General features: G+C 33.7%; 1 protein-coding gene across 1 annotated transcript; it reads right to left on the bottom strand.

Moving 5' to 3' along the window:
* Positions 1-1,565: 1,565 nt before the first annotated feature.
* On the bottom strand, positions 1,566-15,509 carry LOC133205253 (ribonuclease P protein subunit p40-like). Its single transcript, XM_061341022.1, has 8 exons — positions 15,386-15,509; positions 13,036-13,177; positions 12,653-12,721; positions 11,279-11,374; positions 10,897-11,019; positions 7,193-7,388; positions 3,595-3,729; positions 1,566-1,911 (listed from the first exon to the last, which is right to left on the bottom strand). Exons 1-8 carry the CDS (start codon positions 15,500-15,502, stop codon positions 1,743-1,745), a joined length of 1,047 nt encoding a protein of 348 aa, XP_061197006.1. The 5' UTR covers positions 15,503-15,509; the 3' UTR covers positions 1,566-1,742.
* Positions 15,510-15,708: the final 199 nt, after the last annotated feature.

The raw sequence follows: 15,708 nt of genomic DNA, 5'->3' as shown, positions 1-15,708 counted from the left end.
CTGAAATATTTGTTTTAATCACAACTCACATTGCTACTAAAACCAATAAAGCATTTAATTTATCTACATGTACATAAATGATACCTGATATAATGTATGCATTGACCATATGTATGCTATTGATGTTAAATTAACATTAATAAGCTGAAGAGCCTGTACATATATTTACCCATTGGAAGGGGAAAGTGACGGGTGAGCGCAGTAGCCTACAGGCCTCTTCATTTTCTCAAATCAGTTTATGCAAAAAATGTCACCTTGACTTTGGACTGAGCCACAATAACATAGGAATATATACTGCAGTATATGCTGTTGTAATATTTAACCTGTTGAAAAATTGAAAACCACAATATTGGGTTTCATTTTTCAAACTCATTTTTCAGAAGTGTAGTGTGGCTCGGGTTAACACTATGGTCTGTGGGTTTCCTGTTCAATCATTGAGTCAGGTTAACACTGTTAAATCATTGAGTCAGGTTAACACTGTTAAATCATCGAGTCAGGTTAACACTATGGTCCATAGGTTTCCTATTAAATCATTGACTCACTGACAGGTTAACACTATGGTCCACAAGTTTCCTGTTAAATCATTGAATCAGGTTAACACTGTTAAATCATTTAGGCAGGTTAACATTATGGCCCATGGGTTTCCTGAGTAACTAACTGTTTCTATTTTTCATATACCGGGTATATTCCTATGTAAAACTTTGATCACCTATTATAGTCCTACCCTACCCCAAGGTGGGACCATAATAGAAGATTGTTTTGGAGATTTTTCTATATATTCCTATGTATAACTTTAAATCCCATGTTGTGGCCCTGCCCTACCCTGCCCTACCCTAGGTGGTCATAATTTGAACAAACTTGAATCTACACTACCTGAGGATGCTTCTGTATAAATATGATCAATCATGGATTTGCTGTTCTTGAGAAGATTTTTAAAGATATTTCCAAATTCCTATGTATAACTTTGATCCCCTGTTGTGGCCCTGCCCTTCCCCCAGGGGTCATGATTTGAACAAACTTGAATCTGCACTATTTGAGGATGCTTCTTTATTAATTTGAATAATAATAGCTTTGCTGTTCTTAAGAAGAAGATTTTTAAAGATAATTCCAATATATTTCTATGTATATAACTTTGATCCCCTGTTGTGGCTCTGCCCTACCCTAGGGGATTATAATTTGAACAAACTTGAATCTACTGTAAAGGTATGTAGTGAAGCTTGTAATGAAGCTCACACATAAGTTTCATCTTTTCTGGCCCAGTGGTTCTTGAGATTTTTAAAAGATGCCACCAAAATTAACAAATTCTTAATGATCTCCCCTTGAAAGAGGGCATGGCACTTCCTATGAACAAACTTAAATCCCCTTCACAAAAGGATTAAGTTTAGTTGAAATAGGCCTGACTTCTGGAGAAGAAGTTGAAAATGTGAAAATTTTACAGACAACACATGAAGCACAACAGATGACAGGCAGATGGATGCTGGACACTTTTTGATCAGAAAAGCTCACTTGAGCCTTCAGCTCAGATGAGCTAATACATGTAAGTGAAAGAAGACTGGTACTTCTCAAACTTCGTGTGAATTCTTTAATGCAGTACAGATGGAACATAATACAGGCTTAGTTCATAATCAGATGATACTGATATAACCCTGATGTACATTTTACAGCTGCACTGAGTGCCTCATCTAGGTACTAGGGAACTGGCACACTTTTGATCAACAGATTCAATTTCAACAAAGTTCAATTCAGGTATCTGTAAACAACCAGCATCTGTCACTGGGTAGAATCACTAGAGTAGCACTGTCAGCACACAACTTGTGGGGATTTTTCTCTGATCTTCCTAAGGAAGTTGGTGAGTCAGTAAATCCATGAATTGTCAGACAGGCCCATGTATTGCAGGATTTACACATCTTTCTGTAATAAAACCAGAAGTCTCTGATGAGACTGTAGCTCTACTGGTTGTACTTATAACGGAAGATAAAAGTAGGACTTGAAACTTTGCAACAGCAATAAATAGAATAATGATCCTTAGTTTAGTCTCTTTTTGTGGCAAGATTTATTGCAATCAGACTAAAACTGTAGGAGGAGTAGCCTTTTAAAACAATTTTACAGAAATTTGGATTTAAGTAACCATGGCGACATCATTCAACAAAATCAAAAAAAACAAAAACGACAATTAAGTAACTCAGTGTAGTCAATTTGTATGCCAAGTTATACTGAAATCTGACAAAAAGTGTAGGAGGAGTAACATTTTGAAAGTATTTCACAGAAATTTAGGCTTCAATTTCCTTCGACTTACTTAACCATACAAATATAAAGCAAAAAACATTTATTTTATACGTAATCGACAAAAATTAGTAAATTTTTAGTAACCATGGCAACACTGTTCATCGAAATCCAAAACTAGTACAGAGAATTAGGTATCTAAGTGTAGTTTACTTGTGTGCCAAGTTATACTGAAATCAGACCAAAGCTGTAGGAGCAGTAGCGTTTTGAATGTATTTCCAAGAAATCTCTATTTTTAGTAACCATGGCAACACCATTCATCGAAATCAAAAACCGATAAAAAGATTTATGCATCTTAGTGTAGTCTACTTGTGTGCCAAGTTATACTGAAATCAGATCAAAACTGTAGGAGAAGTAGCATTTTGAAAGTATTTCACAGAAATTAAAATTTTTAGTAACCAAGGCAACATCGTCCATTGAAATCAAAAACCGATACATAGATTTATGTATCTTATTATAGTCAACTTGTCTGCCAAGCTATACTGAAATCGGACCAAAACTGTAGGAGGAGTAGCATTTTGAAAGTATTTCACAGAAATTTCTATTTTTAGTAACCATGGCAACACCGTTCATTGAAATCAAAAACTAATATATAGAATTATGTATCTTTGTTATTCACTAGTGTGCCAAGTTATACTGAAATCCGACCAAAACTGTAGGAGAAGTAGCATTTTGAACATATTTCAAAGAAATCTCTATTTTTAGTAACCATGGCAACACTGTTCACTGAAATCAAAAACCGATAAAGAATTATGTATCTTAGTATAGTCTACTTGTGTGCCAAGTTATATTGAAATCAGACCAAAACTGTAGGAGGAGTAGCATTTTGAAAGTATTTCCCAGAAATCTCTATTTTTAGTAACCATGGCAACACTGTTCATTGAAATCAAAATCTGATAAAGAGAATTATGTATCTTAGTGTAGTCTACTTATGTGCCAAGTTATATTAAAATCAGACCAAAACTGTAGGAGGAGTAGCGTTTTGAAAAATTGTTGACAGACGGACGGACAGACAGACAATAGACGAACGTACCACAGACACCTTACTATTGCATAAGGTCTTCTGGTCTCTGACCAGTACAGCTAAAAATGATAAAGATGGGGTTTGATTCATCAGTATTTTTACATTTCAGATATTGGATTTTTTTTTTTGAATTTGTCTAAATAAATTAAATAAACAGAATAGCTCAAGACAGTAAAAATATTTCAATAAATATGGAAGATAATAACATGCAAAAATTGTCTGCTGTACATAATTACCGGTACATGTTCATATACATGTATTTTTGATTGAAAAACTTTTTTGCTGACCTAATTTCCTGGATCAAATTTTGGACAGTGGCACTGGAGAAGAGTCCAGAGATTTGAAAATGAGAGCAGTGACCTAGCCTGGTAGGACCAGAGTAGTCAGACAGAGGGTTGTATGCCTCATCAGATTCACTGGGCCTGGGAAAAAATCATTAAACATTGAAGAAACAAGATGTGTTTGTGAAACACTATGCCCCCGATGGTATTCAATTCTGGAGTGGGACGTAGACTACAGTGCAATAGTTATGGCCAATGTTAAAGTTTTTCAAATGTAGGTCAAAGGTCACAGTTGAGGTCACATGATCAAAAATTTCTGTACCAATGGAAAGGTCTTGTCATAATGAGCACTCAGGTCAAATATGAAAGCCTTAAGGCCGGTTTACACGGTAAAGCAAGCTGTATAAACCTTGTTGTATAAAGCAAAATGTTACCGTGTGTACGGCGCTATTACACGGAATTTAAACCTCCCCGGAGTCATATATTTCACGCATTCGAATAGAACGTGTCTCTATTCTGTACAGCAAGTCGTATGGGACTTTCTTTCTCTAGCCAATCAGTGGCCTGGGATTTGGGTGTTATATTTATGCTTCACTAACCACTTCATTTTTTTTAAAAGAATACCTCAACCTTTTTATACGTGTACATTTACATGAATTATGGCTTGTTCAAATTTAAAATGTAGAACAATATTTTTACTTTTTCGCTGAAAAAATTAAACAAAATCGTATAAAATAATTAAGAGCAAATATCAGTCTTTCAATGCTGAAACCCTACTTTATAGTGGATGTCTTAAAGATCCATCAAATAAATTTTTGGTTTAACATTCCTCCTTAAATGTATTTCAAATAGACGGTTTATTTTATATTACCGGTGGCCAAAAACGCACTGTAAGAGCAAATCGTTCTGCTTGTGAAATTGAATTTCTCATTAATATGTCCCTCTTCTCTATAAAAGAGGATACTTCGTCCAGAAGATCATCAAAATCTGCCATATCTATTCACAGAAACTTTCTAGAAAATTTAATTAAAAACAGTGCTTAGTTCTTTAATATGAACATGATATGCATGTAACAACGCACTTTGAAATTTTTTTTTTCAAAGTGGGTTAAAAACACACTTTGAAAAAAGTGCACGGCTTGGTCAATATATAAATAATTGGTTGGATAACTTTTCGGTGATGATGTCACTTTAGGATCTGATATATAGAAGTTTTAAAGATTTTTCCAAAGGTTCTCGTAAATGATATAAAAGGAAAATGAGTCTTTAAGAAATAATGGAGGAATGATTGTTTAATGGCAAAATTTCGTTTGTTCTTTTTTTTTTAATCTAGACTGTAATACGTTCGGTAGATGTAGGGGGTCGATAAGTGACTTAAAGCATTGCATTTTTCTTAGGGAAATAATTGCTCCATACCATGAAAACTCTCTCTCTCTCTCTCTCTCTCTCTCTCAATCTACCATATTCATCTATATATAGTGAACATAGATGAAACAATGGTTGACTCAATTATTTGATAGTAAGAAAAATAAACCTTAGCCAAAATAATTTTCCGGCACTATATGATGGTCTTTCATAATTATTTGATTAGTATTACTGTACATTCCTAAATATAAGCAAAGAATTAATTATCGGATAATTTCGCGAGAAGCTCCACTCGCGAAATAAATTTACTTGCTTTTATTTGTATGATACTGATATCCCTATGAAAATTCTTGATCAACCGTCCATTCTATTGTTCTCGCGATTTGAGGTCAAAGATCCATTTCGCGAGAAATAAGGAATCTACAGTAAGAGGCACGAAAAAAATATTTATGCATTTTATACCTTTTTTTTTTATTTGTATTGTAATTTATTTTGTAAAGCTACTTTGGCCAAAGTATAGTAAGTTAGCTATTGTTTCTTAGGTCAGCGATATGGCCCCTGGGCCTCTCTTCTTTAACATAATAGGATGCGTTATTTTATATTACTTTTTTTTTTTTAGGAAAGCTTATCTCAATATTTTTTTATCTATTTTATGTTATCTCAAATTATACCAATGTCATACCAGTTATATTAATACATATATTTGGGTAGGAAAGATAAACTGAGAAAGAACGCTGAGGGACTTTCTACCTGTCTTCTCCTCGTTTTCGATGAGAGTTGATCAATTCATCAGTTTTTCGAAAGAAATATAACAAAATAATGCTGTCTATTACTTGAATCTAAGTCCAGAATTTTTGTTTGATACATATTTTTCAAAGTGCGTTAAGTGTCTCCATGGTAAAAAAATGTTAATGTACACTCTTAACGCACTTTGAAAAAAAATTTCAAAGTGCATTGATTTTGTCCCAATTTTAACGCACTTTGAAGAAATTTATCAAAGTGCGTAATTTTTGTAGTGCGTTGCCACATATGCACCATAGTAGTCTCTCCTCCCGATCCACTGTCTAACCGTCCTCTAGATTTCCTTTGCTGGTACAAATAAATGCAGTGCAAATGAAATTATCAAAATGTACATTAAAATAACTGTCTTCCTCTTCCTGTGCTTCCATGTTGACAAAATAAAAAAAAAAAACGTACTTCTTTAAAGGGGCGTTTCGTTTGTTTAAATAACAATAGAGTGGAATGTAAATCTGTTTGACCATGTAGACAAGTGAGGAATATATTACAAAAGTTGTATACGACAAGTTGTATACGACATGTATTACCGTGTAAACCGGCCTTTAGCCTTGACAGCGCAATAGTTATGGGCTAGGTTAAAGTTGACAACAGACAAACAGACAGACAGGACAAAAACAATATATCCCCAGGATCTTTCGATCCGGGGCATAAAAATCTGCATCAATATTCACTGAAAAAACAAAATCTGCATAATGTTTTAAATGTCTGATGAAAACTTTTGAACATAACCAGAGGCCCATGGGCCACAGTGCTCACTTGAGTCACTATAGCCCTGCTGTTCTTCATCAGCTGATTTTTTTCCCCTATATATTCCTATGTTAAATTTTGATTGTCCACTGTGGCCCCGACCTTCCTCAGGGTTTATGATTTGAACAAACTTGAATCTACACTACCTGAGGATACTTCCATATCAGTATGTCTAATGTTCATGCATATACAGTAAAACATACTTATAACAAAGAGCCATAATTCATTATATCCATTAAGTTTATGGTATATTTTAAAGCCAAGGGGAATGAAAATCACAACTCTGTAAGCATCAATTCATTATAATTGTGTTTTACTGTATTTTTTTGTATATTAAGATTACATACATCAAAAACCAGAATTTGTGAAAATTTTGTCTCACTTATAAAAAACCTTATAACTTTCTTGCGATGACAAGGTGTTGCGAAAATTTGGTCATCTACATAAGTTTCAACTCTATTGGAAAAGTGGTTCTTGAGAATTAGATTTTGAAAGATTTTTTCCTGTATATTCCTATATAAAACTTAAAATTACTTTGATCACCTATTGTGGCCCCATCCTGACCTAGTGATTCTTGAAAAGAAGCTAAAAATGTGAAAAGTTTACAGAGGGATGGACAGATGAATGACAGAAAAAATGTGATCAGAAAAGCTCACTTGAGCTTTAAGCTCAGGTGAGCTAAAAATGTGACTTACAGTGAAATTTGATTGGCTACACCTCCAAGCCAATCATATAGCTCTTCTTGAGTATGATTATCTACATCCTGATGCTGCAGATCAGGTATATCAACATCTGTGTATTTGTGAGTTTTTGATGAAACAGGCAAATGGACACAATTAAAATCTTTTATCCTGAAATACTTGTGAATGGAACTGGCACACAAATTTTCATCTGAAATTTTGCAAATGATAGTTAAATGTACATAAGGAAAGTTTTCTTTAACTTTTCAAATCTACATACTAGTAATCCAGTTTGATATACTAAAGATCTATGAGAAAACTATATCTCATTTAACATGTTTAAAGTCAATGTTCCCAAAAATTATTTTGCTCTTTAATAATGCTGTAAATTCCTAAATATGTGAGAAATTCATTATGTCACAATTTTGCGAGAAGCACCACGCTCAAAACAAGAGGCCCATGGGCCTTAACGGTCACCTGAGTATAATACAACAATTTAGAAGTTAAATACACTGATAGTTGAAGCTTTGTTGCCCTAAAGCAAGAGAAGTAGGAAGATCAGGATCAACAAAATAATTAGTCTAGTATTCAGTGTCAACTCATAAATTAAGTTCTAATCTGTCCCCCACTTAACATTATCACCATGCAGACTATTAACAAACTATTAGTGCTTCTGTACTATTTTTAAACCCATATTAAGACCTCTAGCATTGACCTCTCTTACGGTCTTTGAAGAACTTTTAATAAGATAAGTTATTTTTGTCTCATTTTTATTTATCTATTACTTACAGGTCTACCTGATTATTAAAACTAAGAAAATACTTTTTGAATTATATGATAAACATTCTTGCATAACTATCTTATTCTATTAACCTTTCAAATACATTATTTACAGTGATTAATTATCAAAGGTGAACGGAAAAGGGGAATAACTTCTCTCAGTAGAATACAAATTAATAGAGCCCTGCCCAGGACTAGAATGCTTAGACAAATTGTCCAGATGTTCAAAAATCTGGTAGAAATACGCTTACTTATATCATTTAAACTTTTACTCTGTTTTCTTCCGATATGCCCAGAAGCAGAGAAGAATTTCACAGGTACAATGCATTTTCACTACAGATTCAACAAAGCCTTACCCTAACACCAGAACCCAAGACCAAGGGTCAAGAAATTTACAAATTTGGAAGAGTTACCCTCATCATCATAACTATGGACTTCGAAGTATTAACACTTTTCCACTATATTATCAAAAGCCCCCCCCCCCCCATTATGCCAGAACTCCTGACCCTAGGACCACAAGATTTAAAAATTCTGTTCGGAGCTCCCATTTTCATCATAGCTAAGCAATTTATTTATCAGCTCAATGCTAAGGAGCAGACAGGATTAATTACTGATTAATTAATAGTATTAATGCTTTTTCACTGTATAATCAATAGAGCCCCCTCTCCCCTTCCTCAAGAACCCCAAAAACTGAGGCCATATATTTAAAAATTTTGGAAGAGGCATCCTTGCCTATCATAATCATGCACTTAGTTTGTTTAAATAATCTCCAGTAGCAGAGAAGAAGATTTTCAAAGAATCAATGCATTTTCACTACATAATCAATAGAGCCCACCCTAACACCAGAACCCCTGACCCTGGGACCATGAAATTCACAATTTTTGAAAAGGCAACCTTATGCATCATAACCATGCTCTTTGTTTGTTTAAATAATACCCAGGAGCAGAGAAGAAGATTTTCAGAGAATTAATGCATTTTCACTATATAATCAATAGAGCCCCGCCCTAACATCAGAATCCCTGACCCAGGGGCGATGGCTTTCACAATTCTGGAAGAGGCCCACCTCCTCATCATAACTATGTACTTAGTTTATCACCTTAATGCCCAGGAGCAGAGGAGAAGATTTTCAGAGAATTAATGCATTTTCATTATATAATCAATAGAGCCCTGCCCTTACACCAGAACCCCTGACCCTGGGGCCATGAATTTTACATTTTTGGAAGAGGCACTCTTGCTCATCATAACTATGTACTTAGTTACTTTATTTAATACCCAGGAGCAGAGAAGAAGATTTTCAAAGAAATAATGCACTTTCACTATATGATGTATATAGCCCCACCTTGGGGCCAGAACCCCTGACCCTGGGGCCATGAATTTCACAATTTTGGTAGAGGGCTCAATGTTTGTTACAAAGATGCCAACAGTTTGACTGCTTGATGTCCTGGAGTAAAGAAGAAGATTTTTAAAGATTGCATTATTTTTGGTGGTTTTAGCCCCACCCCTCAGGCCCCAGGGGGGCAGGGACCATGAAATTCAAAATTTTTGTTCCCCTTCACCCATAGATGCTATTTGCCGAATTTGGTTGAAATTGGTTGAGCGGTTTCAGAGAAGAAGCTAAAAATGTTCAAATGTTAACACACGACGCACGCCGACGGACGAGAACGGATAGCAATAGGTCACCTGAGTGACTCAGGTGACCTAATAAAAACCCTTACTTTTATTTTTTTTTTTTTTTTTTTGCTAAAATACATGTAAAATGTCTTCATATACAATCCATTTGCCAATTCATTTTCTCTTGATTTGACAATTACAAGTCTTTTTAGTGTTATTCAGTATATAACTTAGACAGTTTCATCTTAACTGTTAGTTACTCATCTAGATTCTGTAAATCACATTTTATTCATGAAAACTTTAGTTTTGTTTTATTTTTCATAATAACAAAGCCCTTGTATAATATATGGGAAGTACATTGTATATGTACAGTGCAATTTATCTAATCCTGTATTATAAAATGGATACCTAAAAATTATATTGTAAGCTCCATACTATATTAGTAATTATATGTATTTGAGGATTATTTTGGTCCAGGAGGTTAAATGTGATGCCCAAAGTGATTTCAATTTTATGGGAAAGAGGGGTACTATTTTAATAAGTTCTTATTAGAATAAGCTAATAATACTAATTAATTAATTCTGGTTGTAATGCACTATTTGATTGGATAAAAAATTACAGTCAAACCTTGTTATCTCAAACTCGATGGGACAGAGAAAAAACTTCGAGATATCCGAGGATTTGAGATATCAGGGTAAAATACATAAAGAATAAGTGTTTGGGACTTCCAGATCAGTTCAACATATCCATGTTATTCAAGATATCAGTGTTTGAGATGCAGAAGTTTAACTGTAGTATATATCATAAAACTTGCATTGCTATATCACAATATGACATGCATCAAAAACATATAAATCCAGCTGATTATCTTTATCATTATCTTTAAATTCGCTTATAAATGCCATTTTTGAAGACAAACTGTCTTTTCACTTAATGTTAGAAAATTAATAAGGAATGAATCTAAAAGTTCCCCAAATTATACTCCAATAACCTGGGTTATGCTTTTTTATACACCAATTCCCAGTTTATAAAGTGTAATCTGCCCCAACCCAGGTTATACTTGTAAAACTGGATAATTTTTAAATTCATTCTTTACATATGTCAGTGTATTTGTAATGCAGGTATGGCACCCTACACTGCAGTGTAATATTTTAGCAGGATTCATATTTTTGCCCCTTTTCATGATTTTTTTGTATAAGAGTAATACTTATTTTACCTATTCATGCTTTCCCCAAACAATAGAGTAACATGACCTTCCTATGAATGTGTTCAATTTTAGTTATGCTAAAATCATCACATCTACATACATGTATATCATAAATGTATACCTTGTGGTGTCCATGTCACCAAGAAATCACACTGCATATTGACACGCAACAGACATTGCCGGACCTTTTCATAATTTTTCTTTCCTGGTGTAAAAACTGTTGATCCAACATCAATTTCTACCACTGAAAATATAAGAACACAATTGACCCACTGTATGAAGAAAAATATAGCAAAAGATTATTGTATATGTTTTGCAATGATTCAAAGAAATAACAGAGCTGTGTAGCCATAAAAACTTCTTTTTCAAAGCTTGAAATGTTTATTGTTTCAAAAACTAAACTTTCTCTTGTTAGACATGGAAAACTAATATCTCTGCATTTTACAAGTATTTATACTACATCCAGGAAAAAAATTGTTCAATTTTCTGGATACAATAATTACCATATTTTTCTCCTCCATATTTGTTATATTGAGATGGCTTTCCTTCTAGACCTAGTCTTGTGTATAAATCTTTTCTGAGGTGAAGAATTAAATGCCCTACAAAATTTGAGAAAAAAGGAATATAAGGAGATGGGTGAACATGACGAGCGATAAGCCTATAGTGTGACAAACATGAAGATGAAAAATTAAATTTCTATTATATCAAAATTTTCCTTGATATTTCGTCTAACATTAAAATATACTTTATGTAAAATCTCTACAATTTGCAAAAATCCCTCAAAGTTTGAAATTATTTGCCTGTGAAATATTAGACACACACCAAAGTGGGCAAAAAGAGTCATTTTCGCATACTATAACACTATTTTTCGATATGAGTGGGTCTTCGCTCCACCGTTTTGAAAGTTAATCCTCAAAGTTTGCATAAAAATATACATTTTTTGCTTACCAAAAATATGGAGCAATGACCCACTATACCTTAAAAATATACTTTTATGACATAACTTTCGCATCTTTTCGAGAAATACTTGAAGTCCATTAAGTCAAGGGTCATATCACAAACATGATTTAAATGACACTGTTTGTCAGGACTTGTGTAGTCTAGTGGTTAGCGTGCTAGTCTCGAAAGAAAATGATTCTCAGGATTTTTATTGCTAGGGTTCGAACCCCACGAATATCACATTAATTTTTTTAATAAAAGAATAAATTTTGCCGAGAAAATTTTCCTCAGAAAAGTTTTGTTTATCACAGTTACATAAATTTCAATAATGAGAACTTTACTCTAAATATTAAATTCACAAATTGAACATGATTTTTATATTTCTGAAGCTATAGGCTTTCTGCACGCTATGTTCGCCCATCTCCTTTAAGAATAATCATACATAATCATACATATACAAGTGAGAAAATTTCAATCTTACCATGAAACAAATAAAAGTATTAAAAGTAAACAGATACATGACATACTGTCATATATATAGCTATATGACATACCTATCTGTATAAATATATGACATAGCTGTCTGTATAAATATATGACATACATGTCTATATAGATACTAGTATATGACATACCTGTCTATGTAAATATATGACATACCTGTCTGTATAATGTCTGCATAATTATATGACATAGCTGTTTATATAAATATATCACATACCTGTTTATATAAATATATGACATACCTGTCTATATAAATATATGACATACCTGTCTATATAAATATATGACATACCTGTTCATATAAATATATGACATACCTGTCTATATAAATATATGACATACCTGTCTGTATAATGTCTGTATAATTATATGACATACCTGTCTATATAAATATATGACATACCTGTCTATATAAATTAAAGTATATGACATACCTGTAGGTAAAAATGCCACACAGTCATTAACCTCTAGTCTGGTGCCAAAAGACAGCATACACAGAGACCCTGTAATATTTAACAGATGTCAAAACTCGTTACATTATCTTGCATGATTTTCAAACACATGACCAGCTAGTTTTTATATTCAAAATCACATTGCAAGAGAGTAAACTATTCACAAAGTATGCTACACAAAGTATGTCTATGTATGCATGTTTATATTTAGTACAAAAAGTCTCATAAAAAATCATATTACCGGGTAACCAGGATAATATATACAAAAAAAAATTTAAAAAATAAAAAGACCCCACAAAGCATGCCTTTTTCATACACAGACAACCTAGATGTGTTATAAATATCTAGTTGGTATATTCAGATACCTTTCTGCTGGAAAGCTCCAAGAAGATCAGGATTGATAAGTTCATGCACTGGGAGATTGTAAACAATATAAGATAACTCATCCTCACAAATTTCTATGATGTTTGATGGAAATGTCTCCAGGTGTGTGATGGTAACACCAATCTGTAATGCCATTATGCCAAAAAAATAAAACAAAATAAATAAATAACACTTAATTGTAAGACAATATGCTTATATCAGTATAAGTAAACTTTGGTATCTGAATCCTCATGGGGGGGGGGGGGGGGGGGGGCTAAAATTCAAAATTTTTCTTCCCCTTCACTTACAGGTGCAATATGCCAGAACTGGTTGAAATTGGTTCAGCAGTTCCCTTCACTTACAGGTGCAATATGCCAGAACTGGTTGAAATTGGTTCAGCAGTTCCAGAGAAGAAGCTGAAAATGCTCAGATGTTAAGGCACAATGGACAACGATGGACAAAAACAGACGGCAATAGGTCACCTGATTGGCTCAGGTGACCTAATGAGACAAAAATACCTTATTTTTGGATTTTACTGAATACAGGGTTATTTTCCCCTGTTTTATTTTTGCCATTTCACTCTTGCCCCATTTTAAATTAGCCAAGTCATCACTTTTCAGTTTAAGAAATTATAAAGTCTTCTTTGAATTCTACCATCTTAAATTCACCCACTTGTGTCAAGGGCGAAAAAGGGGCGAAAATAAAACAGAAGCGAAATTTTCCCTGTATACAGTAATTGTTCTTGAAAGATGAACAAAAGAGAGGCTTATGTAATGTGCTCAAGCAATATTATTTTGTTTAAGTCTGTATATATGGTGATACTAACAAATGGGAGTGTATTAGCACTGGCAAGTACAGGCAATTAAATAGATCTACTTAAAGAACCCTCTCTTAACTGCACACTAAAGAGCTCTGATTCTGTGGTATTTTTATGCAGTTGGAGTAATCTGCCCCAAGAACTAAAATAAAGGAAATTGAAATCTGCATTGTTTTACTCAATTTGTAATCAATTCAAGCATTTTTAACATTTTAACCAGCCAAAATAAATTTTAAATTGAACACTTTATAAATATGTATTAAATTTACGTACCTCATCTGCTCATATAAGTGAACAGTCGTGATTTCTGTTCATCAGTACTTCATTATCTTAAAATACATTTCCTATTGTAAATGCAAGGTACCTTATGTTGAAAATGAGATGGATAGGCTCAATGATTACACCTTTGTACAATATCATTTTCTAAATGTTTAAAAAACTATTTTGTTGATCGATCCCTGTTCATCGTATTTCTATTGCTCTTGGGCAATATATCTTCATCTAACAGTTTGGGCGTTTACCATATTTACTGGAAGTTCTTTTCTCGTGCACAGTATATTGGGGATTCTGGTTTAGGTGCGCCACAGAGTTTAGTGCAAGGTGATCTGCATTAGTCCGAAATATCTGACGTTTTCCAGGCTTTTTTCACGATTTTGATATTTTATGTGCCAGGAAAACGTCAGAACCGGCGCCATTACGAAAACTGGAAATTCGCCGCCTCCAACTGGAGGCGGCATTCTCGGGTTGATTTTCGACTTGCGAACCGAATTAAATGCTGAATTCACAACTCATTAAGAGTACAATACCTTTAGTACTCACCACCATCGTTTTTATGGTTTGTTTATGAAATATACAGTCTGGTGAAAACATTTTATCAGACGGTCGAGTTTTCTTTTCATTTCTTGCATTTTAAAATCTTGCAAAACCTGTATCGAAATGTTGGGTGTATTTTCTTTTCATCGATATTGGTGAGTACTAGAAGCATTGTGCTACTAATAAATTGTAAGTTCGGCATTTAATTCAGTTCGCAAGTATCGAAAATCAGCTCCGGTTGGAGAGGGTGAAATTTCCAGCACAATGCTTCTAGTACTCACCAATATCGATGAAAAAAAAATACACCCAACATTTCGATACAGGTTCTGCAAGATTTTAAAAAGCAAGAAATGAAAAGAAAACTCGACCGTGTGATAAAATGTTTTCACCAGACTGTATATTTCATAAACAAACCATAAAAACGATGGTGGTGAGTACTAAAGGTATTGTACTCTTAATGAGTTGTGAATTCAGCATTTAATTCGGTTCGCAAGTATCGAAAATCAACCCGAGAATGCCGCCTCCAGTTGGAGGCGGCGAATTTCCAGTTTTCGTAATGGCGCCGGTTCTGACGTTTTCCTGGCACGTAAAATATCAAAATCGTGAAAAAAGCCTGGAAAACGTCAGATATTTCGGACTAGATCTGCATGTGCAAGCAAGCCTTCCATGGGATATTATAAATATGATTACCGTTATCTGGTAGAAGTTTTCAAGCTACTCACGGAATGTTTCATATAACTGAGACCTGATATCCATTTTATTTTTTCTTCATTGTCGATGTTAAAAGTGTTTATTTTCAGATTTTCTTTCAGTGTGGACTTTTTGATGGACGCAGCCATCTTGCATAGGGAGATGTCAATGTGTGTCGACAAAAATTGAAATAAAAAGTAATTATCATATTCATCATTGAGTATAAGCAGGAGAATAAATGTTCTTAATTAAATTTATAACTGCTTGAATTTTGCCTGTATGACTCTTTTGACTCCGTATGGCATCTCACTATGGGTTATTTTTTCTTAAAAATATAATAACTTCTCCAGTGTCT

Source organism: Saccostrea echinata, unplaced genomic scaffold (genome assembly GCF_033153115.1).
Source record: "Saccostrea echinata isolate AGI-Se365-2 ecotype Australia unplaced genomic scaffold, CSIRO_AGI_Sech_v1 ptg000054l, whole genome shotgun sequence".
Taxonomy (NCBI): Eukaryota; Metazoa; Mollusca; class Bivalvia; order Ostreida; family Ostreidae; genus Saccostrea; species Saccostrea echinata.
The sequence above is the reverse complement of the archived record's forward strand: the minus strand, read 5'-3'. Positions and strand labels throughout refer to the sequence as shown.